Here is a 26,464-nt window from a genome sequence, read left to right as displayed (position 1 = left end):
AATTAAACTCTTCATATAAAGGCTTCATACATTTTTATTTACACAAATAATAGCGAGGGAAATGTAGGCTAATTTCCGTTTTAATTTTAATGACATTAATAATATGAATTAGTTATATATATATATATATATATATATATATATATATATATATATATATATATATATATATATATATAAATCATTGTTTGGCTGAATTAAAGTTATAATTTAGATTAGAAAACTTAGATTAGCCTACATATATAAATTGTTATGAAATGTAATCGTTAAATTCAAAAGCCAATCAGTTTTCCCTTAGATGTGTATCTATGTCTGTAGAGCGAAGAATCGACACAAAACACAACAATATACCCAGTATTATAGATCAATAATATTTTTTATTAAATAAATTATGTAATCTCTTCAGTGTACACATTTATGCTCTTTAACCCCTCTGTAACCGCCTCCATTAAATAAATGCATTACTGTAAACACAAGTTTGTTTCTCTGGTTGCCATACCACACAAATCTGCATAATGAAAGATTCAAATAAAAGTTTAGGTGTTTTCGCTTAAATCGCTTTTAATGCAAAAGCGCTATTATTGTTGTAGAAAGAAAGACATGATGCACAATGAAAATGTCCTTAAAGTCAGAGGATTTATTTACTTTTATTTATGATTAACAGCTCATCTTTATTATTATAATTTTTTTTCATTTATCATAGTAGTGATTCATTAGCTAATAAAAAACATTTCTATTAACTATACAACAAAATAAGCTATCCCCAACTAGCTAAACCACCATAATATGAATTATATTACACTGCACAGGGAACCGGTTCTTGTTAGCATATGAAGATGCTGATCAGTTTGATGGAGGCCTGAGTCTGGAGAATATGTAGCATGAGATGTAGGTCAGTTTCTCCTTCTGTCTCTGGTAATCCCATGTCAATGCAGTGTGTAAGACATGTCCTGAATCTGCTGCTCCTTTTCCTCAAAGCATGGAAAAATTCAGCCACTAGAGAGAGACAAAATACAGTTGTTATCTCAGGAGCCAGGTAAAGCGAGTGTTGTTGTCTTTGAACATATATGGAAGAGCGTCCTACCATCCCTTTCTGATTTTTAACTTCTAAACCTTTAGAGACAGACCTGTTGTGAGCTCTGAGGTTGTTAATTGATTGCATATGCCACATGTTTGAATCTTTTAAAACTAGTTTTTAAATGATCATGTTTTAACAGTAGAATTAGTGGTGAAAAACTACATTTCCCATGATGCTGTTCAAAAAATTCCACCAATCAGATTAGCAAATCCCCCAAATTAGTTTGATAGAAATTGCACTGTTACATGAAGCACCACAAATGACTTAATAAACTTTTTTTTTTCAAGTTTTTGACAGTTTTTCATAGTTTTCACCATCATCATTCATGAATGTATTGTAGTTTGTTCCGGTACTTCCGGAATACAGTCTGTTTTGACGTACAATTTGGTGGAATTAATAATTTTCAACGCAAAATAGGTCTAAAAAAAACGCTAAATCGCCAAAACGTTAACTGAATGAAAAAAAAGAAAGAAGAAAAAACTTAATAAATACATTGTGACTAGATTCTAGATTGCATTTCACATGACTGGCAGAGACACAAACCTCAAAAAAGTTCAGCACTATTGTGCCAGTCTTGTCCTTGTCCAGCATTTTAAATGTTTCTGCAAAAGAGAAATGCGGACATGTAAATGCAGCATATCACACAGCATTGTCTTTATTTGAATGCGGTTGTTTATCGGACACTCACTGAACATGCTTTCCAGACGCACAATACAGCCCACGAAGTTGTCAAAGTCTATGGTGAGACTGGAGTCGCTGTAGCGCGCGACCATGATCTGGTGTAGAGGGCTGTTCAGAGAGAAGCCTGTACGAACAATAAGAGGGTGATTAAACAATAACAGATTCATCAGTTTTGTGTGAACTGTCCCTTTAAGACACAATATTCTGACCTGCTTTCCCTATGGCTTCTCTCATCTCCATAGAGCTCATTGTGCCGGACTTGTCTTTGTCGGCTTTACAGAAGACGTCCTGACACAACGCAAACACAGGCAGACTTCAAGTTTACAACATAGTTTAACAGCCTTCAAAGAGGGACAGTACAAATAATAAAGATGATACCAGGATCAAAGCAAGCATGAAAACATACCAGGTACACCTCAATTTTAGTCCAGAGAATCTTAAATTCAACCATGCCCAGTTTTCCACTGCCGTCTTTCTGAGACAGCAATAAAGGAAAGAACAGACTAGAGTAGCGCAGAAATAAAACATTCAAATCTTTTATAAGACTTTTTATAAGATCGGTTTCAAAAAACATTGTGTGCAGTTCTTTGAAAGGATACGTCCAGTAAGTTCACCATGTTGCGGCAAGTGTCCAAACTAAATCCATCAGTTTTGATGTCTTTGCCTTGAAAAAAAGTTATTATAAATAGTCAATAATTAAAATAAAATATACATATACATGTAAAAAAAAAAAAAAAAAAAAAATATATATATATATATATATATATATATATATATATATATATATATATATTTCTTTTCTTTTTTGTTAATTAATATCTATAAAATATTAAATTACTATGTATTTTATAAATTCAAGCAAAAGTTTTTTTTTCATATAATTATTATATTATTATACATTTCATTATTAACTATAAATTTAACAGAGCTATTATTTATATTTATTGTTACTTATTGTTTTATGAATTGATAAGATCTATAAAATATGAATTAAACTAATCATTATATAAATATAATCTAATATAAAAAAAAACTAAACAAGTGAATAAGTGTATCCGAGATCTTACGTTTAGTCACCACTTTGTTCAGGACATTTTGCAGCTCAAATGCTGAGATTTCAGCATCCTTGCGTAGAAAAAGAATGATTGGATATGATTAATAAATATTAAAATGATCAAAAAGAGCAAAATTCATTACAAATCCTGTAATACTCACTGCCCCAGCAAGCTGTCCAAACAGACTCTTGAACCGGCTATCAATATCACCCTCGTTCACGTTAATCTGTGAAATAATACAATTGAAATAATGCACGTTTATGTCATAATACAGCATTACATTCATGGAGAAATGTACCTCAGGAACGTTGCACTCGACAGGGTCATCAAGCTCTCTAAAAACCAAACATATTTTCAGTCAGGAGGAATAGACTTTTATGATAAAGCAACAATGTAATTATTGTGTGCCTGGGACTCACTGGAACTCTGCCTGTTTCTCAGAGAAGACGCGAACACAAAAGTCTCCGTCCTTGTTGGGCTCGAAGGTGGACGGGACGATGAGATACTCGCCGGGGGGCAGACAGAAACGAGAGCAAACCTCGCGCAGGTTGATGAAGGACTCTGAACGGGCCGCTGAAGCATGCCGCACGAAGAAGTTACGGTCCAGGTGGACGTTCCTCTGCCCGGCAAACTACAACACAGTATTACAATGAAATTATATTTTTAGTGATAATTTCTGTGTAAATGATCCCTTTAAGAGCTATGAGGAAAAAACACTTGGATTTTGAGATTGTGGAGCAAAACAAAACAGGTAAATTTGTGCTTCAGTATCTGCAGTCCATACCTCGTCAGGAACCTGTGGACAATAATAAGAGATATATTGATTTAGTTTCTGTTTGTGAAATGATGATTTCTTATAACTTCTGATAGGTCTTGGGCAGAACAAGTAGGAAGTGGATCAGATTTTCTTATAAGTCTATGCTAGTCTATTTTCAGACACGGTGTTAGGCTGCTCACATCGTAGATGGCGAAGCCGATGGTGTGCATGTCCTCTCCGACTTTTCTCATTTTGCGGCGGTTCTTCTGGATCAGACCCACAACGAAGCTGCAGCCCTCTTCATTATCAGTCGGGTCGTCGTCCTGCTCCTCCAGCTTGATCAGAAACTGAGGATTCATCCAGAACGAGTCTGCCGGGAAAATAACGAAGGTCAAACAAGTGTTTAGTAAAGTTTGTTTGGTTTAGTTTTTATTTATTTTATTTGTTGTGACATTGTTTTTGTGCAGTATTCTTTTGTTTTGCTTTTTTGTTGTATTCATTTACAATTATTTTTACAATAGCTTTTTAGCAGTTTTGTTTGTTATATTCTTATTGTTTATGTTTGGTATTCCTTTGTTTTGTTTAGAATTATTTGTAAAATTCTGTTTTGCTTTTTTATTGTTTTTACTAGTTTTTGCTGTTTTTGTATAGTATACGCTTGTTTTGCTGTTGTTTTTGTTGCTTTTTATTGCATTTCATATTCTTTTTGCTGTTGCTTTTTAGTGTTTTTTTGCAGTTGGTTTTAGTTTACTTTTGTTTTTGTTTTGTTTTTTTCAATGTGATTTTATTTTTTTGCAGTAGTTTTTGTGAAAAATGTTTGTTTTGGTTTGCTTTATTGTTGTATTTATTTAGTTATTTAGTATATTTATATATTTATTGATTGTTTTTGTTTAGTTTTATTTGGTTTATTGCTCTTATTTTTGTTTAGTATTGTCATGTTCAGTTTAAGTTTTTGTTGTTTTTTTTCAATGTGATTTTATTTTGTGTGGTTTTTTTTTTGCAGTTGTTTATTACAGTATTTTTTAATGTTAAGTTCATGAAAATGTCTAATTGATGTTCATTGTTAATTAATAGCACATTAACTAATGTTAACAAGCAAAACTAATCTAATGAACCTTATAGTAAAGTGTTAATGTTACTTTTCTAAACAAAGTTAAAATTGATTTTGGATCCGCATCTCCTCTTCATTGCCTTGCCTGCATTGTGACAAGTATTCTTTGTTTTGTTTTATATTCTTAGTCAAACATTTAATAATAATAATAATATAATGTAATATAATAAAATTCAATGTAATTATCAGGTAGTTGATTCAGTTCATTACTTGGGTAATTTCTGCAGCCTCCAGCAGTTGATCCTCTCCTCCAGTTGCCATCAAACTTGGACAGCGCCCACTTATTAACGCTGTCGTCTGACAGAGCATCAGGGGTCAGATTACAGATCTCCACCCGCGAGTAATGACGCAGGAAATCAGAGAACGACATCCTGGGACGCAGAGAAGTATTGATGATCATAAGAACACCTTAACCGAAATGTCGGAAAAATAAACAGATAAAACATTCACAGATTACCAGAACTCTCCATCTTCTGCTTTGCAGACCAGTCTCTCACGGTCACTGTCACTGATCTGACGCCATTCTGACGACCTATAGACCAATCACATGACATCCTGGCGATTATTTAGCTAAACTGTATTTGGGTTGAATACAAATCTTACTTCACATATATACACTACCACTCAAACGTTTATGGTAGGCAAGACTTTTTGTTTTTAAAAGAAGTAGGGACTGGCAATATGGGCTCAAAAATATATCATGATAATTTCTAATATTCATAGCGTTAACGATGTCAATGATGATATTTTAGGGAATCCTGTTTTTATTTTAGAGAAAAGTGTTATCTTTCCTATTTTTACTCATAATAGGGTGTTGTGAGCAGTGCACACGATCGCTGAAGCTCTGCATATTTACAGTAGAAGTAATGCTCCAGGAAATCACTAATCTGGACAGAACCCGGAGAAATCATGACCGAGGAAACCTGAAGACAATAAACATGCGATTGCACAAAATATTTGGTCTGTGTTCTTCAAGCAATCTTGGGTACCGTATTTTCCGAACTATAAGTCACACTTTTTTCATAGTTTGGCTGGTCCTGCAACTTACAGTCAGGTGCGACTTATTTATCAAAATTAATTTGACATGAACCGAGAGAAATGAACCAAGAGAAAACATTACCGTCTCCAGCCGCGAGAGGGCGCTCTATGCTGCTCAGTGCTCCTGTAGTCTACACTGAAGACATAGAGCGCCCTCTTGTGGCTGTAGATGGTAATGTTTTCTCTTGGTTCTTTGTTCTAAATAAATGCGACTTATAGTCCAGTGTGACTTATGTAAGTTTTTTTCCTCATCATGACGTAGTTTTGGACTGATGCGACTCAGGTGCGACTTATAGTCCGAAAAATACTGTATTTTTATAAGGATAAAATGCAATGCTAATCGACATAGCCTTTATCACTGCATATAATGCTATAAAATAGTATGATTCTGTGATACCAAGCCACATCTGATCTCAAAAATAAGTTATTTTAAACACTCGACTGTTATTAAGAAAAACCACGTCAATCAATAATATCTTTGTTGGACAACAGGTTTTTAAACGACTCATACATATGAAAACTGTATTGCACATGTGCTATATATATACAGTATTATAAGTTTATCAAGTGATATAAGATTTCGTAGGCTGCACATGGGCACCACTCGAAAGCCTAAAACCACAGACCCCCCTACATCCCAATTTAACCCCTCTCTCTATAATTTAATCATGCTATATATTAAAATGTTGTGTATATATTCTCAAAGGATTCAATTAGTTAGGCGTTAATGGGTTAAGCATGTTAAAGGATGTCGATTTTGTTGTGGAACGAGGAAGCTAGGTGTACACTGTGTGATGTGGAGGATGGGCGGCACTCAAACTCTCCTTCATTCACCTGAGGGCTTAAACAGAGTTCCTATAGCAACATGACTCAATCGAGCCACGGGTGGGTGTGTTACCCTCTGCAAAACCACATAGGGATTTCAGAAACAGAGCTTTGCATGCTTATTAGTTTACAGACATGTAACATGTTTTGAAGCCAACACCCATGGGTCACCCACCCATCACTCCAGGGTCCGGTCCACTCCACCTGCCCCCAGGGGTTCCTAATGCGGATCAGTTTGGTTAAGTTGCCCCTGTCCTCCACCTGTAACAGTCATTCATAAATCATTTTTAACACGCAAACCAATTAATATGGTTAGTTCACCCAAAAACGCCAACTTCTGTCATTATTTACTCACCCTCGTGTTGTTATAAACCTGTGTGGGTTTCTTTCTCCTGTTGAACACAGAAGTGGAGCAGTTGCTGGTTGGTAGCCATTGACTTCCATAGTGTTTGTTCCATACCATGGGAATCAATGGCTGCCGTCAACTGTTTGGATCTCTTCTTTTGTGTTCAACAGAAATATAGAAACCCATACAGGTTTATAACAACACGAGAGTGAATAAATGAGAGAAGTTTAGTTTTTGGGTGAACTATCCCATAGATTTCAATTCTAGTCAATGTAGTCACCCCTAACCTCTTCAGCTCCTGTAATCGAGTAGGCATGTCCTTTCACTAGTTTCTGACTAGTAATGGCCTCCGAATCAGCCGAGTCTGTGATCTAAGCCAAACCGAAATGAAACCAACATCATTAACAAATACATAACACAACCGGTTTTGCACGACTATCAATTCCAGTTCACTGACGGTTACACAACATATCCATTTACACGCTCCTAGTAATTACGAGGTTGCACGATTGAAGCACACGCAAGTAAATATGAAGTTTCTCACATCTATCGAGCAGCCCAGCAGCGAGCCCCAACTCAAAGCCTTCTGGATGATTTTGAAGAGGTTTGGACCAGCTTTCGATAGTTCATGGACCTCAGCGATGCCTCCAGTGAAATCCTCAAAGCCCTCGGTGGTGGAGCCACCAGACAGAGCTTCATAGCAGCCGTTCAGCCTGAGGACAAGAAGTAGCTTCTCGTTATTATGTCTGAGGAAGTCTAGTCGTCATTTTGAGTGAGTTTGCATACTTTGCATAGGCCTTCTCCAGCAGGGCGCTCCAGAACTCAGAGCCCTCGGCGGAGTGGACAAACAGTAGCTCTTTGTTCCTGGTGGGCAGACGGTCATCGATGACAACATCCACCCATTCACCACACTGCCAGAACTGAAGAGACGAGAGACGTATGCAAACGTTAATGGAACGTTTGACAAACGTCTCTTTGGAATCATGTCGTATAGATATAATAGCACTTTCCGAATGCATGGTAACATATGTCATTTTCATGAGCGTGATAGCGAGATCAATCCTTAAACAATAATACAAATAAATGTGACTTTTACATGAGAAAACAGCTTTGCATAAATTACAACAATAGTAATCTAGGACAAGAGGTTATTAACCTGGAAATGAAATATTCCGGCGTAGTCACCGTCAAAACTCTGTCCAGACGGGACCACACGGGCGAACACGTCCTGGTTGAGGGTAAGAGAAGCAATGGCAGCTAGAAGCCAGCAGTCACCTGGAAAACCATAAAGAAGATATCATACTGCGTTCACTAAATCTGTGACTCAGTATTGCAGGTGGAAAGTAACTGCATTTGTATTTAATATTTTATTCGACTTTACTGTACATTTCACGCAAACACTCAAAACAATAGCAGCACGATATTGCTGGTAAAACGTAAAATCCTATCTACATAACCTTTACGTTTTTCCAAGTTGGCATGTTTCAAGACACCACCTCTTCTATTATTCCTACTCCCACGAATTTTGCAAACTCACTTTCATCACAGACACGTCCTGAATAGCCAGTAAAGTCAGTGGTATTGTCTGATCAGGACTCGTATCAGACATTTTCAGCTACTGTGGAAAACTCCAGTCACCTGACTCTTGGGACATGTTTCCATTTGACAAAACAGAGGCGTATGATCCAAGACAGGACACCAGTGTTTGTGTCGTATGGAGTAAAACAGGTTTAACAGGCTGTGTGTGGGACGAACAGTTGCTATGTACACAAAAAGGTTTTGTTCCTCCCATGTGGTACAACAGGAATTCCCTTTCCTATGATTACTCACCCTTTGCTTTTGAAAAAAAAAAAAATCTATAGGTTTGGACCATAGACTATATAGAAAAAAACATAGTGTCCATGTTTTTAGTGTGACATCACAGATGAGTTAAAAAATGTCACCTCCCTCACAGTTGTCATGAAGGGTAAAATTAGCTATATAGATCAATATAATTTTTTGCACCAGGCTGTAAACATGTTTTTTTCTGCTGTAAAGTAACATGGGGAGTCTATGGGATTGACTCTCTTTTGCAGCCAGCCTCCAGCAGCCAGTCGATGAATTACAGGTGTAGGCTTCACGAGAGAGAGAGCGGGAGGTTGTCGCTTGGTTTGGCCCAATGTTTTGGGGGAACTGTTTCTTTAAGAAAATATGCAATTCATAAAATTCCCAGATATGAAAAATTAGCCGTTGAATAATTTAAGAAATAAAGTTCAGAATAAATGAGTTTAATCAAACAGGGGTTTGTACAATTCTTATGATTTTTCAATGTCCTCCATCCGCCATCCAAAGAAACTTCCCAAACTAGAAAACCTGCTTTTGTGGTTCAATGGCTGACTTCAGTTGGTTATACTGCATGAGGAATTTCTCTCTGATCTTTTTGGATCATCACTTCTAAAGTTTAATTGTACTCTGGCTCCACAATGGGTGAATACTATAGCAGAGTTGACTCACCCAAAGCACCCTGGCAGATGTCAGTTCTGGTCGCTCCTCCACTAATGAACGTTGGACTGGATGTCAGTTGCTGGGTGATAAAAACAGGCATCTCAAAAACATGAATCACTGCTTTACCCTAACAAGAGATGAGTTCATTCCTGAATTGAAAATGATTAAACAAATTGCTGGGTTGGGTTGCAAATTTATCTTAAGAACCATTTAACTTCTTTAACCAGTTAAGTTATTTTGTTGGTTTGTTATTTTAGTAATAACTTACATTTATCATTAAAGAAAAATATTTGCTTGATAATTTTTTTTTTTTTTTTATTACAGCTACCTGAGTAACAGGATTGAATGGTTGAGCAGTTAACTTTGAAATATTTGTAAAACTTATTTTGTCTTCTCACCATGGGAAGAGTCCAAATTATGTTTCTTCTTGGGGGTTAATATTTTAAGTTTTATATAACCTGGGGGAAATCATGCAATAACAGGGTTGCAAAATTAGTTTAAATAACACAATACTATGTAGGAGCTTGAGATTTTGTGGTTATTTGATTGATTTTACTTTATTATACATTTTACAAATATATATTTGATCATTTTTATCGCAATAAACTGAGTAACAGGGTTGAATTGTTGCACTAAATACAATATGTTTAAAATTACTCAAATTTTTACTTTATTATACATTTAAAAATATATATATTTGCTTGATCATTTTTATTACATTAACTTGAGTAACAGAGTTAAATAGATGCACAGTCATCACTGAAATTTATCTACAAGTTGACAATGAATGTTTCTTCTTGGGTGTTACTATTCTGAGGAATGTTACATTTTCTATTATGGGGGAATTTTGTGTGGTAACAGGATTGAAAATGTGACACAGCTAAATATCTACTTATTCAGTGGTATTAGTTAAATTAATTAATTTTTTATTGTTTAAAATAGAAGAGACTGTGACTCAAACTGATACCATTCTTGCAAACAACAATAACCATCCATCAGTACAGCAGTGAGGATCGTATTCCCTTTAATTGGCTCTAAAAAGGTCTTCTGGTAAGCAGTAATGCATTATGTATATCACAAAGCATAAGCATGTAACATTTAATGTGCTAATGCTCTTAGAGGAGTATGCTTCCATAGCTTCCTGGTCTGTCTGGCTCTGAAGCGGTTTGTCAAGCTCAGACTAACATGCAAGGGCTTTAATATGCAAATTTTTATTTTTGTTCTTTCCTGGTTGCTGGGATGGTGAAAACACATGCATTAAAACACTGATGTGTATATGTTATATGTTTGTCTGTATTACAATGATATGATTGACCACAGGTGCAGCTTCTTGATCAGTCATCACAGAAAAAATTTAATAAATAATGATGGCAAACACAAGCAGATACAGGAAGCTTCAGACTAATTGTCAGTTATAATAACCAAGCACAAAACAACAAGACATGCCTAGCAAACAAGTAAGAAAAGAAGTCAAAGTTGAGATTTGTACGAGAATAATGTGTTTTGCCATTGTAATGATGCAATCATGCAAAACGGGTAAATATCAGTATTAGATATAACAAAGAAATATGAAATCAAAACATCGGATAGCCTACTATAGGTTTAACCAGTGTAATATCATATATTTTGTATGTTATGCAAATTCAGGAAAATTAGAGTAAGTCTTTCAGTTTAGACTTTTTTTTTATTTATAAATTAAGTATAATACATTATAACTTTTAAATATGCATGTAATATTCATGCAAGTATTTATGTAATGTTTCATATGTGCCTATATATATATATATATATATATATATATATATATATATATATATGCCTATATATATTCAGCACCTTTAAATATAATTTATTAAATGATAATGTTAGACCCACCTTTGGTCTCAGCCACTCAACCCCGCGCACTTTAGAGGAGTTTGGTCCCAGTTCCTTGAACCCGAGCGCAGATACATTGGCTTCAAACGTGTCGTCCTGAAACAGATGTCCGCTCTCCAGACAGTCGCGCTTCAGCGCTTCATAGTCCTGGTTGAGGAATTTGACCGCCTGGGCGTTAGTACCGACGCCCGCTGCTCGCGCACGGTTCTGCTGGAGCTTCGCTGCGATTCCTGACATCTCTGCGCCTCTGTCACAACAAACAGTGAAAGCCCTGACCTCAGATGACAACGCGTTAAATAGAGTGGGCGGGGCCAGGGGCGTTAGCCTACTAGCCGAAATAAGTCATAAATAAGTCTATAATATTTTACGAAATAAATTCGTTTATTATCTATTTAGCTATAACCTAAACATAACCTACTTACTTATTTTCTTTGATGAACGCAATATACAAAGGAGGAAAAAACATGTAAAACACAAAACATTGTTTCAATCGGGGATCCAGTTAAACTTGAATCGGCACACACAAACAAACAAACATTTTGCAACTATTATTTTAAAATACCATATAAGATAAGAAATGGGATCATTGCAAGTTAAATACTCCCTTTTTAAATAAACAAAAAAGGTGCTAAATAAACATGAAGTGTTAAAACAGTGAAATGTTGTATTTTTTCTGGCAATTAATGTTGTAAATAGCGAGACTTCTGAAGACTAATTCATATGACACCACTAACATTTTCAAAAATTAACTTAAAAATTCTACTACAGGCTAATATTAATAGTATGCGCACACACACACACACACACACACACACACACACACATAATTGTACTGAGATTAGCAAATGTTATGTATATTTTTTATAAATTGTCCTGTTACCATTTTACTGAGATGCTGCTCCAAACAAAAGTGTGAGTGGACTGTTTGGATGATTCAGTTGGGAATCAATTCAGATACATTTGCTAATCCTGTGGTTCTAAATCCTCTCCATGAAGTACCCCCGCCCTGCAGATTTTGCATGTCTGCCTCATCTATAACACCTGATTCAACTCATCAGCTCATTAGTGGAGCCTGCAAGACCTAAAGTGGATGTGACTGATATAAAATGTGCAGTGCTGGAGAGGTTCCCTAGTGAACGAGATGCTTCGGTGACATCACCGTATGGGAACACCCCTTGGTGTGATGAATGTCTGAAGCCCTGTACCATCCCACCAATTTTATTGGCCAAATAGCACTTGACACTGCCTGATGCATGTGTATGCATAGTATACCTGATTGCCGCATGCTATTTTGTTCAGATTACATGATCTTAGGAAACACTTTCAAGGTACGGCATGGCCCGGACTGCAGCATCTCGTTCCCTATTCAGGGAACCGTGGTTACATACGTAACTAAAATGTTCCCTTTCAAAGGTCACTTCGATGCTGCAGTGACATCACCGTATGGGAACGCTATACCATCACGCCTGATGTACCTGAGATAGCTGGGATCCGAGGAAAGCATCTACTAGCGGAGAGAACCCGGGAGCCAGGAGCCATTCCTCACAACAAGACTGTAAAACTTGACCAAAAAAGTGCTCCGTGAGGACCATCCTGCAGCAGCACATATATCGTCCATCGAAAATCCACTGAGGAAGGCTTGCGATAAAGCCACTACCCTCTTGGAATGAGCTCAAATTCCTAAGGGCGAAGCGAGTCCGCTCACATCATAGGCTAAGGATATAGCCTCCACCAGCCAATAGGACATGCATTGCTTTGATAGCATGGCCTTTATTTTATGCAGAACAGATGAACAGCTGGTCGGACTCATGTCATGGGGCTGTGTGATCAACATAGACCCTCAGCGCTCTCACAGGACAAAAGATTAGATCTCCTAACCCCACCTCTCTTGGGGAGACTTGTAAAACGGTCTTGAAGAAACTCCAGTACTGAAGCGACAGGGCAGTTAGCTGGATCCATATTACGAAGCCTACACCAGGTAGTAAACAGGTTCCATTTGAAGGCATGTAAACATCTCATAGAAACTGCCTTAGAATGAATTATATTCTCGGTAGCCTCTACTGAAAGACCAGGACATATTAACTCATTCCGCTCAAAGGCCGCACCCACAGCTTCCATAGATCTAGCTTTGGGTGCCAGATCATTCCCCATGCATGCGACAAGTCCTGCCTGAGGGGAATCTCCATGGAGAACCCACTAGAGAGCCCACTAACAGACTGAACAGTTTCGCAAACCACTGCTGAGTGGACCACCACAGAGCTACCTAGTTGTTCCACTCTGCCAATCGTCTAAGTGGTTCAAACACGGACGCCCTGGAGCCGCAACGGGGCCAGAGCTGCATCCATGGATTTTGAGAAGTACGGGGTCACAATCCGCCGTCTTTTTTTTTTTTTTTTTTTTACAAAATAACGGCTGTAAAACCCTGCCTCCATCTGAGAGGGGTGTACGTCTTCTATAGCCCCTTTGCTCAGCAGAGTTGACATCTCCTGTCGCAACACCGCTATTTCCATCGGTTTACCACCGTGCAAAGAATTCCGTGGAAAAGAGGCGGGCCTCTTAAAAACTGAATGGTGTATCAGTGTCACATTGTGAAACATGTCCATGGCAGGAATTAGGCCAATGAATTGAACATCGAGCTCTGCCGCTAACGAAAAGCGGCGGCTGTGCGAGCCGTCATAAACGGGTCGTCTGTGTAGGACTCTTGAATCGCCCCTAGAATTCTGAAAGCTGGATTGCGCAGAGTGTCTGAGGGATTATTATTTTTTTTTTTTACATTTGGCATTACAGCCCGATCCAATGCTGCTCGAAGCGCTACTGAGACAGTCAATGTTAGGATTTAATCCAACAAGATAAAAATCGGGCCACGCCGCTAGCGAGAACGTGGCAGCTGTGTGAGCCGTCATAAACTGGCCATCTTTGCCAGCCTTTTGTGCCGTCCCTCAAACTCTGAAGGCTGGATTGTGCAGAGTGTCTGAGGGGGGGCGCTCAAATGATAGCTCAATCCAATGATGCTCGAGGTGCCTTTGCTGCGAGACAGTCAATGTTAGAGCGTGGGGACTGCAGTGAGAGGGTTGGATGTGCATTAGCAGTCCAACAGCACTCTCTAGTGGAGGGCACAGACCCTGGCAAACATTGAAGGAAAGCGCATGCGTCAAACTCGCTGCGTTTCATTGTGTATAATCCTGAAGCGTGTCCACGGCAGGATTTAATCCAACAAGATAAACATCGGGCCACGCCGCTAGCGAGAACGCGGCAGCTGTGTGAGCCGTCATAAACTGGCCATATTCGCCAGTCTCTTATGCCGTTCCTCAAACTCTGAAGACTGAATTGTGCAGTGTCTGAGGGGCGCTCAAATAACAGCTCAGTTCAATGACGCTCGAAGTGCCTGTGCTGCGAGACAGTCAATGTTAGAGCATGGGGGTTAAGAACGAGAGGCTTCTCGTTAAGAACTGCCATAAAGAGAATAAAATTTGCCAAAATTAGACACGACTCGATAGGTCTTCGACGAGACTTAGGCCGCGGCGGAGTTCAGCACAATCCATTCAGCTAGAGAGGTAGTCAAACGGCATCGCTGTGTAATAGCAGTCCGCCATGTCACTTAATAGTGGCGAAACCCACGGAGTTCGTGATATGCGCTGATTAAGGCTGCTTCCAGGACCTAGAAACCTCTTGGTGGAGGTCCTTGAGAAGGGTAGTTTATCCACCACGCAGATAGCCACATAAATAGCACACAGAGGAAGGGGAGGCGCGTTTCTCCTGTCCGCTCGGAGGGAGAGAACCACGTATGCCGGCCAGTGGACAGGTGCGCGTGGTAAGTAGGCTTCAAAAGCACAATTGCACATGTGGAGGCAGTGTGAAGAAGCTCATTGCTACGCGAACCTGTGCAATCCATCAATAAATTAATATAAAGACAGCGATGTGCAATAATTCTGGGCAATTGTTTGTTAACATGTTTGTTGCAGAGCGAACCATCAGCCTGCGCATTCAGAAGTATAAATTGAAGTCTACGTCCGTGCTGGCCGTGTACCCGTCCGGATTGCTCATGTGGAAAGTATAACACAGGCTTTACAATTGCAACTTCTTTGTGCTGTTACTCCTTTCGAGCTGAATCTCACAAGAATTGGTTATCTCCCGACAACATCAGGTGCTTTATTTATGGAGAGTAGAATTATTTATTTATTTAAATGAATGTAATAGATTAGATATCATAATATTTAAGATATAATATTATAAATCAGGTTAGTTTGTATTGGTGATGTAATATGTAAATTATATGCTTGTGGCCCGCGAGACTTGCACTGGATCATAGTGCGGCCCGCTGAAAAAAAAAAGGTTGAGAACCACTGGGCTAGAGTGTTGTCCACTGGCGGCCTCGTTGTAAAACCGAGGTCCGCCATGTCAGCAATGTAGGGAAAACCTGCGACGTTTGTGATGCTTGCTGATTAAGACTGCTTCCAGGACCTCGAAACCCATTGGTGGAGGTCTGGGAAGAAGGGCAGTGGCTTACGGGGCTGGGCAGGTACACGATTAGTTAAAAAAACGGTTGTGAAGTTTAGATAGGGATTGGCCTTTTTGGGCCGCATCCACTTCCCAATCCAGAGCCAGTTTATCCAACGTGCCGGTAACCACATCCAACAGCTGACTGTAGGAAGGGAAGGTGCATTTCTCCTGTCCGTTTGGAGGGAAAGAAATGCATGTCTCGGCCAGAACATCCTCTGAGTCCGAAGCCATGGTTGGCAAAACATTGTTTGTTAAAAGCAATTCTGCTGATTTGCTTTCCTATGGCACAGAAAACTCACTTTCCTGAAGGAAATTAAATCTGAGCAAAATAGCACACAGCACTCAGGTATACTATGTGAACGCATGCGTAGGTCAGTGCCAAGCGCCATTTGGCCACTAAAATAGGCGGGATGGTACAGGGCTTTAGACATTAGTCACACCAAGGGGTGTTCCCATACGGTGACGTCACCAGAGCATCAAAGTGACCTATAGCAAACCACTGTGCTAATCGGTTTAACAACTGTTAATTGAAAAGAACCGACGCAAATGAGTGATTCATTAGCGAACCGCGCATCGCTTTTTTTAAAATTCTAAACACTTTACAGACGTGATCATGATTGCGGTTAACAGCTGAAAATGATTCTATGGTCATCTCAATCCTCAAACGTATTTATCAGGGCTGCGTTCAGTCTCGACAAACTGATGCAAAACGTTTTTTCAACGGAACATTTCAGATGAAGGAAAGTCCTCTTCTTACCTCCAAGACTATACTTTATAATAAAGGCTATAGCCTATGACTATTGCTGATCACTGCTGAGTAATATTTACCATTAGCTATATATTCAGAGGGGTATAGAATGAAAGTGTCACTCCATAATACAAAATATATAAATATGCATAGTATTTTTATTTTACATTAATCAGTATTTAGCACACCTTCCTTGGGAAAGGATCAGAAGACATTGCAATTACTAAATGATATTTAGACAGACATAAAGAAATTCCAGTTCTATACTTGTACTCTTTTATTAGTTTAGTCATCTTGCCTTTAATGTATATGTGCAAACAATATACTTTATTTTGAATTTATTTTGATGTGAATTACACTGTGCGAGCTGTCTCTTTAATATCGTGTGATTTATATGTTGCTTCTGATCGGGCTGACATGTTTGACACCACTAAACAAGAGAAAACGCATCTCCAACTCAAGACGTAAAATGACGCAAACCTTAAAAAACAGGTTGTGTCAAATCCTGTCCTTCCTTGTGTAGCCTACTAAGATCCATACTGGCTGGAAGACCGTGTAAATTCGGTTAGTATTCCCTATATTCAGTGGCCATTATTTATGTAAAATTTTTTAATGTTTCTTTTACGCTGCTGGAGGTTTGCACACTTGTAGTCTAGGCCTACTATGTTGGTTATTGTTATCATTATTATTATTTTATTGTAATAATAAACACACTTTATAGTTCTTTATTATTCTAATGAGCATGAATCAGTTAAAAAACAGTCATGAGGTATCTGTGAATGGTTTTATTTTCAGCTGATGAGCACCATAAACAAATTGCATTCTGTAAGCAATACCAACGTTATTTGCCCGTCTTTGGCTGATTTTACTTATTGGTATTCCAGGTCTAATGCACCATCTTCATTTTAATAGCAGGAAATGAATGGACTTCTAGTGCAGGTCTGGTGCAAGGTAGGCTAAGTGGATTTTCAATTCAGGGCCAAGCACAACCACTGCAAAACACACACACACACATTTGTAAATGAAAACACTAAAATGAGAACATACATAAATCATAATCCACGTTCACACTTGTGAGTCACCTGCAGGATATCCAGCTCGATTTTCCCAGTGTCCTTCTTATCGAACGTTTTAAATATTTCTGCATAGAGAACAAATGAACATGTTACAGTAAATCAGCATTAACACATTTTTATAATTCCTATTCGGAGCCATTTATTTCCAGTAATTGAAAACATTAAACTGGATAATCTTCCGGAAAACTTACTGAAGAGCATTTCCAGGTGAATCAGACAGCCAACAAAAGAATCAAAGTCAACGGCGTACTGCTGATTGGCGTAACGTGAGATTATCACCTCAAGTACCTCATTGTTCAGCTGGAACCCTGTGAAAAAGCAAATACAACCATTAATGCACTGATTATGACCACTTTTTGAAGAAATGAATGACTATATTGTCTTCATTACCTGCTTCTTTGACAGCATCTCTCATCTCATGGGAACTCATAGTGCCCGAGTTGTCTGTATCATGCTTCTTAAAAACCTCCTGGAGTGGAATGACAGAAGATAAACATTAACTATTTAACATCACTAAATACAATGAAGAATTTGAAGAACTTTAGTGCCCACAAAGTTGTTGCTCTATGGTAGGAATGCACAATAGATTGTACCATATTGATTATCAGCTGATATTACAGATGTTCATCTTTGATTTACACCAAAATATATATTATACCAAATATTTCTGGATCTTTATCCACAGTATATGAAACTCCACGAGGCCGAGTTTGCCGCTGCCATCTTTCTGGACCAAGGTCAAGGGTTATAGGAGGGTAACTGTGTGTAATTTGGTTGCTGTTTTTGTACAGTGAAATTATTACAAATATTAACTTAAACTCCCTGGGGGGCTTTAAGTTAATATTTAAGGGGTTTGGCTGACAAAAAGAAAAATCTCTGCATTAATCCATGTAGTGTTCATTCATGTGATCCAGTGAGGTAAGGATACATCTAGCAGGCTGATAATGTGGCGACAGGTTTCCATGCTAAATCCATCCATCTTCACATCAGTGCCTGTGTGATATACCACAAAACATTTAGAAAATGACCAGTACAGAATGTTTAACCATTCAATTATATAGCCTATATTTAAAGAAATGTGAATAAAACCGAGGAAGTTTTTTTTTCCCTACGTTTCGAGGTAACACTGTCAAGGATCTGCTGTAGTTCAAACACAGACACCTCTGAGTCCTGCAGATTGAAGACAAGATCATGTATACTAGGTAAAAAATGATATCAACCCAAAATTAAAAAATGACCAGCCATGCGACTTACATTTCCAGCCATCTGATTGAAAAGGTGTTTGAAATGTGGGTCCACATCACTCTCGGATATGTATTGCTGGGAAAAAGATAAAATATTGAAATTCATTAAAGAAAAGTAATATTGATTCTATATGGGGTACATCTGAATTTACAGAAACGTTTTTCTTATAAAGCAAAATAGTACACACTATGTGTGTAAACGAAAAATTCACCTTTTTCACATCGGCACTGATCTCCGTATCCATCTGGCTGCAGGGACCAGAGTCAGAAACATCCATCATGCATTTGGGTGCAAATACAAGAATGTTCAGTGTACAGTCATGATTTATTGTTCAGACAAACAGATAGCAACCATACAAATGTTGAAATAAACTAAAATCACTCGGGACGAACCTGGCAGGAGCCTCTTTCTCTGTGAACACACGCAGTATGAAGCTACCCTTGCGATGTGGCTCAAAGGTGGAGGGGATGATGACGTATTCACCCGGAGGCAGTTTGAAGCGCTCGCTCACCTCTCGCAGGTTGATGAAGGTGTTGCTTCCTGCAATGGAGCGCTGACGCAGCAGGACATCAGGACCGAGTGTAATGTTATTGCGACCCCTGAACTGCAACACAAACACAGATGCATGAAAATTTTCTATGTATTATGTGGCGCCCCAAAGCGACATGATAGAAAAAAATAGGAGGAAAGATTAAATTTGAATGCGTTAGTGTTCACACGCCAAATTTCTTAGCATTTTCTTGCAAAACAATTGTGTGCACGCACAAGTTCTCTTACAGAAGGATTGCGTTCCTTGAAAAACGTTTCATTATAATCCCATCTCATATTATTTCCAGCACAAAAGTTTTGCAAATGAATGCAAAGCTTCTTAGGGGAACGCAAAAAGCACTGAAATATAGTTTTTCTTCCTTTTTTCTTTAACCACCATGTCTCTTTAGAGTCTCCATAGTAGCCTATCATAAAAGTTGAAGAACAACTGGTTACGTTTGTGGTGTTCAGTTACTCTTATGTGCAAAACATGTTGAGCTCATACACACCTCATCTGGAACCTGAAAAACACCAAAGAATATTGTACAATTCAGTGTTCACATTCATACAATTCACCACACAAATATTATATTATTTAGAGGTAACGTCGATGGTTATGTCACTGGAAAAGTGTGTTGAATAAAGGGCAACAGTTGCGTTCTGGAAGTAAAACATTATTTTAACATTTGAAGAGAGGCAATTCATTGATATTTTAACTTTATTCAAGGGAAAAAATCTTTCCAAACTCCAGGTGAAGAACTACTCTACCCATGAACAGCTTTAAATGAAAGTTTGAAATGTTTGATTCACTTTGGAGCAGGTTGGTTTAGTTAAGGACTCTTTATTGTCTTTAAAGAAATTGGAGTAAATGAATGGGGGGGGGGCACCTCTAGAAAATAATATTATGTGATTAGGTGGTTCTGCTGGTTGTGGTGTTTATAGTAATGTTGTCTGCTATATTAATAGTTACCCTATAGATTGCGAAGCCAATGGTGTTCAGGTCTCGTCCAAACCGTTTGTCTTTACGACCATCTTTCTGCATCAGACCCACTAGGACCGTGCAGCCGTCCTCTCCATCATGAGGATCATCATCTTCTTCATCCAGCTTGATCAAAAACTGAGGGTTTGAGCAGAATGTAGCTGGAGAGGAAGAACCAAACGGTGGATCAAAAAAAAAAAACGCCTAAACAACCTTAGTTTCAAACACATTGCAGTTGCAACCCAATTTACCTGGGTTGTTCCTGCAACCCCCTGCGGTGGATCCCACCCTCCAGTTGCCTTCAAACTGGCTGTAGTTCCAGCGGCTCGCGTCTTCGCTGGAAAGAGTGTCTGGAGTCAGATTACAGATCTCCAACTTCGAGAACTGCTGTATGAAGTCTGAATATGCCATCCTGACAGGACAAGGGAGATTTGTCAGTATTCGACAACATATTTGTTACGTTGTTGAGGGTTAAAAGCTCAAATTCTCTTACCAGAACTCTCCATCTTCACCCGAATAATCCAGTTTAGCTTTATCTTCTGGTTGGACACTGTTCCACTCTTTGGAACTGAAGAAGACATTGGAAATATTTGACAGGACTGATGTTAAAGGAGTAAGATCTGTTTATGGAAACTCACTTGTCACTCCAAGGGCCCGTCCACTCCACCTGACCCCACGGGTTTCTGATACGCACCAGCTGAACCAGACGGCCGTTGGAATGAACCTGTAAGAAAGATGACAGCCATTAGGGCTCCTTTGTGTTTTCCTATCAAATCCACATTTCAGTGCCAGTTTCTGACCTCTTCTGCGCCCGTGACGGAGTAGGCATGACCCTTCACCAGCTTCAGACTTGTGACCGCTTCTGTCTCATACGAACTGGTAATCTGATCAATGATTATGCAAAAAAATCAGCTTTACATCACACAAATATATAGCGGTCTAAAACAATTCAAATATAACAGTTATTTTAAAAATTAATGTTTCACAATATTATGGTTTTTACTATATGTAACGCTATAAAAACCTTCATAGTCGTTGTGGACTAAGGACAAAGTTGGTGGGAACCGGCGAACATTCAAATAAAATTTAAACAATAAAACAAACACAATTCATTGCTGCGTCCTCATTTCGGATGGATCCAGAACCAGACTTGGGTCCATATCAAACACCCAGCTTAATGTGGCGTCATTAAGTGTTTTTTGCTAGTTTCAGCCCGATGCAGTTATCATTTTCTCTTCCTTTGCCATGTTGTTTAAATAGCAAATGCATTTGCGCCCAATTGTGTGCCCTGGGCGTGCTGGTCTGAAAATGAAGTGTGTTCAGGTGCATTGCTGGGGCGTTACTATTTTAAAGCAACTGAAATAGATTGTGCCAGTGACCAACTAAAACCTGGCCTTAAGTCAAGTGCACAGCAGTTTCTTTTGTTGTTTAAAGAGCTTGTTAGTAATATGTGCCTATAGGCAGGTCCGCAATGCATTACACACACAGGGACGACGTGCAGACAAACGTCAAATATTAAAAATTAAAGGATTACAATTTAAAAGATTATTATTGTATATGCTACATTAATATAAAAATGCCTACATATCATAATGGACAGTCATGGTATGTGACAGAAAAATGCCGTCTAGTTGCTTGCGCATGAGCAGATCTGTTTCCTTTCTGTGGTACATTACTTACTAGATGTTAAATAAACATACTGTAGCTGAAAAACAAGTTCAACTTGTATTTTTGTTCTGTTGTGATTGTAATTTGTTTATTTGTTCTTATTTTTAATAATAAAAAAAGCTATTACAATTAAAATTAATTAAAAATAGCTATATCAAGATAAATTGTTATAATAGTGGAATTAAATTTCTAATACCATGAAATAAGATTTTGGTCAAATAACCCACCTCTAGTAGTAGTAGTAGTAGTAGTAGTGTGTGTGTGTGTGTGTGTGTGATATACTTTATATTAAACAACACAGTGGTTATCAGCTTCAAAGTATGAAAAAATAATCAGTATTAGCCTAAATGTTTATCCTATTATGTATTAAAGGAATAATAATATTAGTCACACTTGAAACTCCTGGTATTTAGTTTGAGCCACAAGTGAGCTAATATTTGATATTTCCAGACACAAAATCCTTCTTTAAATATGGGTGAGTCCAACCCATTTGCATATGTGGCAAGTGTTCTTTGCAAGTCGCCTGCAAAACACCCACAAAGCACAAGCAAATTGTTCAGTTTCACAAGGAAACTGCTATCCGGAATCTTCGTAAATAATGTAGAAGCTTAGGTGTTTCGACCATATTTATTAATTATACCACAGACCGCAGCTGTAAGTTTAAATGATGTGAAACAACAGAAATGGAGTGTGACTCACATCAATGGAGCAGCCCAGTAATGATCCCAGCGTCAGTGCTTTCTGCATGAGCTTAAACAGGTATGGAGGAGCTTTGCTCAACTCGTGGTTCTCAGAGATGCCTCCAGTGAAATCCTCGAAGCCCTCAGTGGTTGAACCTCCCGACAGAGCTTCATATGAGCCATTGAGCCTTCAAAATATGGGAATAATCAGCGCCACCGGCTGGTCATGTCATTGATATGTGACATGTTATATGAACATTGTGTGTTTTGTAGGCAGTGGTTTGATACAGTGTTTACCAATGGTTTCAGATGACTCAATATCTTGATGTTCAGCATTACAGTTCGGGTTAGTAGAAGCAGGTAATTTATGATGAATAAAGACATACACTTACTTTGCATAGGCCTTTTCCAACAGGGCGCTCCAGAACTCAGAGCCCTCAGCTGAATGAACAAACAACAGCTTCCCGTCTCTAGTGGGCAGCCGGTCATCAATGACAACATCCACCCATTCACCATACTGCCAAAACTGAGAGATGCCAACAACAACAATCACTCAGACAGTGTCCCCTTAATTCATCATTGGAATGCTAATAGGGTTGTGTTTTGCAATTAATATTTACATGAGATCCAAAAGTCTGAGACCACTAGTGAAACTAATTTTGGATTTTTTTTTTCTGAACTATTCTTCCAGGTTTCAAATCCTAGATCTTTAGTGGTGTCTCAGACATTTCGATCCCATGCACTGAATGTTCTGACCTGAAAGTGAAAGATGCCGGCATAGTCCTCTATAAAACTCTGTCCTGGAGGAACTACACGTTCCAGAATTGCATTGTCAAGAGTCAAAGAGGCAATAGCCGCCAGCAACCAACAGTCACCTGCCAATGAATCAAATGTCATTAGATACTTCCGCATTGAGCTCATTGTTTGATGCAAACTGTCTTCCAGTTCACGTGTTACAGATATAGTCCTCAAGGATCAACCTAGGCTTCCATGTTTTGCTCAAAGAGGATCCTGCGCATATACATCTTGTTCAATGATGATGGTTGGCCCACTGTGGGGTTAGAACCTACAACCTGTAAGCTTACCTTCAAGCTATAGGATTTTAACCACTCCCATATCTCACAATATGTTTTTCCACAACACAGGAAATGCTCTTGCATTGTGAGGTAACTTTAATTAGCGGTTGCAAAAGCAAGCATCACTATTATTGTTGTTCATACTTTGTACACTTATCCACTTACCACGAAAACTTGAGCTTATTTGTGCTATGGACATGAACATACCAAAAAAAGTTGCAAAAGGGTGCTTTCACAGTGACTCCATAAAATAACCATTTATAAAACGGATAGTTCTTGTCCTTGATTCTGATTGGTTGAGTCACGTTAGAAGCTGTTGTAAATTACACTACAAACATACAACGTTGTTTACTTCTGTGTGTTGCTCAGTTACCACTTTGTTGGTATCACAACTGTTTCTGAGGAACTACATTGTTTAGTGGAAGAATACTGTTTTTTTTATATCATTAAACTTTTTTTGCTCTGTTTTATTCTGTGAAACCTTACTATATACTGTATATGGAATAACCATTTTATAAAAGCAATAAGCCATGTGAAGCTATGGTTTATAGTTTACAGTGACTCAGTGCTTCGCGTTGTGCCTAACAACGCCCCTTAGCTGTTATAAATTCACTGTAAACCACGGCTTCTTGCGGCTTATTGCTTTATTCTTCTTTTTGTGAAAAATAACATTTTGTCGAATAACAAAATTGCACGGATGTTAGAAGTTTCGCACGGAACCGTAAATGTTTTTAAGAGTAAATGATACCTCTTACTTTGTATGCTTTCTACTTTGTGCTTTTTACCAAAACGGATGAAGAAAACTGAAGGAGGCACTGAGACATATCACTTCAGTTTTAACTGAGTTCAATCCATTGCTTTTGGAACTTCATGTATCATTTTAACTGGGCAGTGTTTTTATTAAATGTTAAAACTAACTGTTATTTATTGTGTTTTTGAGAAATTGAGTATCATATAAGTCACATATATGACACAATTGCTTATCTAGTGGTTATATTTGTTGTGTCATGGTCATTTGCACTGCACAATATGAGTCTGTGTGGGTTTGGGGTGGAGGACAGTTTACTCATGTCAACATAAAGCAGACACACCAGCAGATAGAGCTAACTAAACACCGCATTTAATAGAGTAATGCATGGAAAAAATCCTGAAATTCCATATTTATCAGTTTTTTTTAATGCTGCACTTCAGGGATACTGACTTAACCTGTATTTGTTAGTGGAATTCGTAAGTAGTTTAAGATAACATACCCGGACATCATTCTGACAAAAGACTTGTTCCTCACCTAAAGCTCCTTGGCAGATGTCTGTCCGATTGGCGCCGTCCACAATGAACTCAGGGTTTGAGCAGAGCTCCTTTAAAAAGGGACAATGTGAGGACAAATTAGAGGTGATAATGTTACGTTATGTAAAAGTACACTTAAATGACAATAGCTTGTAATTGCTCTTAGCAAACAACGCATATAAAAGTTTCAGTTGATCTAGTGTGCTGCTGTGGCTTGTGTATTCATAAAAGAAAAGAAAAAAACTGTTAAAAAGCATTGATTGTTGTATGTTGTATGTATCAACATACTCAAGATCATTCTCACACCTAAAGAGAAAACTGAGCAGCCGTCAGTTACCATAGTGAGAATATAACATATATTCACATGCATGCACATAAAAAATGCATGTTTTGATTCTCATCTAAATTACTATTTATCATTCTTTCTTTCATCATATACTTTCTGCTCTTGACTTTCTGTCAGGTTAGTGGACTCCTTGCACCACTTTCGGTTTATTAAGATTTTAAGGCAGCGATTAAACATAAATTTGCAATTTGACCAATTCTAGAATTAATTGAATAGTTGTATTAATCACTGAAACTCCTAACCTTAACTTATTTAAAAGAGACATAAACGTGTTTCTTGCAGTAAAGTCTAATTTGACTTTATTTTTGCTAAATTTATTATTATTATTATTATTATTGAATTGTTTAATGATAATGAAAAGCATGACAAAAACAATATGAAAATGTTTGAATTAATAATTAATATTGATATTACTTTTTTTACTTTGAATTAACCTCACTATGCTCTCTAAATAACATCACTATTTAAAAACTTTTTTTTTACATTAAATAGATGAAATAAAAGTTATTTAAATATTTTTCTCAGGTAGAAATGAATTCTATAAAACATACAAGGATCACAAAAGCACACCTTAATATTTACCTAAACTCCACCTGTGCAGAAGAAAGCAAACACTCACTGCAGTACCTTAGGTCTCTTCCACTGCACTCCTTTGGTCTTGAAGGAGTACCGTCCGAGTTCGTTGTATCCCAGGGAGTCAGATTCAGCAGGGAAGGTCTGGTCACAGAACAGGCTTTTTTTCGCCAGACACTCCTGCTTCAGGGTCTGGTAGTCTTGCTTGTTGTAGGGAATCGCCTTCTCATTTGTTCCCAGTCCTTCTCCTCTATCCTGCCTCCTAGAAAGAACCTTAGCAATATTAGACATGCTGCCCTGTAGTCGTACTCAAGTTCCTCTCAAGCTTGTGTAGTGTATGTGTTTGTGTGAGACTGATGCTGGTTTTTAAGTGAGAGCTGCTGTATGGTAAAGCAGTGAGGGGTGGAGTCAGGAACAGGTGTTGCTTTCAACCTGGTTTTACACATCATGCAACCCAGCTATGTATAATGAATATACAATTATCTAAAGCTCATAGTGGATACGTTTTAAA

The 26,464-nt window shown here is 38.1% G+C and overlaps 2 protein-coding genes across 3 annotated transcripts; both read right to left on the bottom strand.

The window, feature by feature from the left end:
• Nucleotides 1-617: 617 nt before the first annotated feature.
• LOC127988414 (calpain-2 catalytic subunit) lies at nt 618-12,155 on the bottom strand. Of its 2 annotated transcripts, XM_052591167.1 has the most exons (22): nt 12,131-12,155; nt 11,251-11,497; nt 9,385-9,454; nt 8,048-8,166; nt 7,678-7,811; nt 7,436-7,604; nt 7,179-7,262; nt 6,721-6,806; nt 5,140-5,214; nt 4,893-5,053; nt 3,772-3,941; nt 3,599-3,610; nt 3,234-3,445; nt 3,113-3,149; nt 2,975-3,040; nt 2,827-2,884; nt 2,359-2,423; nt 2,166-2,234; nt 1,969-2,047; nt 1,767-1,883; nt 1,622-1,680; nt 618-996 (listed from the first exon to the last, which is right to left on the bottom strand). In XM_052591167.1, the coding sequence occupies exons 2-22, from the start codon at nt 11,485-11,487 to the stop codon at nt 973-975; spliced, it is 2,103 nt and encodes a 700-aa protein (XP_052447127.1). In that variant the 5' UTR covers nt 11,488-11,497; nt 12,131-12,155; the 3' UTR covers nt 618-972. The 2 variants fall into 2 exon arrangements, with proteins under 2 accessions (XP_052447127.1, XP_052447128.1); XM_052591168.1 differs by lacking the exon at nt 3,599-3,610.
• A 5,113-nt stretch (nt 12,156-17,268) lies between these two features.
• On the bottom strand, nt 17,269-26,308 carry LOC127988415 (calpain-2 catalytic subunit-like). The gene is made up of 21 exons (XM_052591169.1): nt 26,008-26,308; nt 25,036-25,105; nt 23,431-23,549; nt 23,067-23,200; nt 22,694-22,862; nt 21,127-21,210; nt 20,965-21,050; nt 20,820-20,894; nt 20,578-20,738; nt 20,318-20,487; nt 19,857-19,868; nt 19,212-19,423; nt 19,031-19,067; nt 18,829-18,894; nt 18,687-18,744; nt 18,503-18,567; nt 18,233-18,301; nt 17,965-18,043; nt 17,766-17,882; nt 17,581-17,639; nt 17,269-17,490 (listed from the first exon to the last, which is right to left on the bottom strand). The coding sequence occupies exons 1-21, from the start codon at nt 26,242-26,244 to the stop codon at nt 17,467-17,469; spliced, it is 2,103 nt and encodes a 700-aa protein (XP_052447129.1). The 5' UTR covers nt 26,245-26,308; the 3' UTR covers nt 17,269-17,466.
• Nucleotides 26,309-26,464: the final 156 nt, after the last annotated feature.

The sequence above is a fragment of the Carassius gibelio genome, chromosome B22 (assembly GCF_023724105.1).
Source record: "Carassius gibelio isolate Cgi1373 ecotype wild population from Czech Republic chromosome B22, carGib1.2-hapl.c, whole genome shotgun sequence".
NCBI lineage: Eukaryota > Metazoa > Chordata > Actinopteri > Cypriniformes > Cyprinidae > Carassius > Carassius gibelio.
The sequence above is the reverse complement of the archived record's forward strand: the minus strand, read 5'-3'. Positions and strand labels throughout refer to the sequence as shown.

Bases quoted from the DNA above. Each gene is read 5' to 3' on its own strand.
- LOC127988414 (XM_052591167.1), bottom strand. From the start codon at position 11,487: ATGTCAGGAATCGCAGCGAAGCTCCAGCAGAACCGTGCGCGAGCAGCG. The intron at 6,807-7,178 runs GTTAGGGGTGAC...TGACTGTTACAG, and splicing joins CGATTACAGGAGCTGAAGAG to GTGGAGGACAGGGGCAACTT. The intron at 2,885-2,974 runs GTGAGTATTACA...TTTCTACGCAAG, and splicing joins TTGGACAGCTTGCTGGGGCA to GATGCTGAAATCTCAGCATT.
- LOC127988415 (XM_052591169.1), bottom strand. From the start codon at position 26,244: ATGTCTAATATTGCTAAGGTTCTTTCTAGGAGGCAGGATAGAGGAGAA. The intron at 23,201-23,430 runs GTCAGAACATTC...GGCATCTCTCAG, and splicing joins CCGGCATCTTTCACTTTCAG to TTTTGGCAGTATGGTGAATG. The intron at 21,051-21,126 runs GTCAGAAACTGG...TCTTTCTTACAG, and splicing joins CCGTCACGGGCGCAGAAGAG to GTTCATTCCAACGGCCGTCT.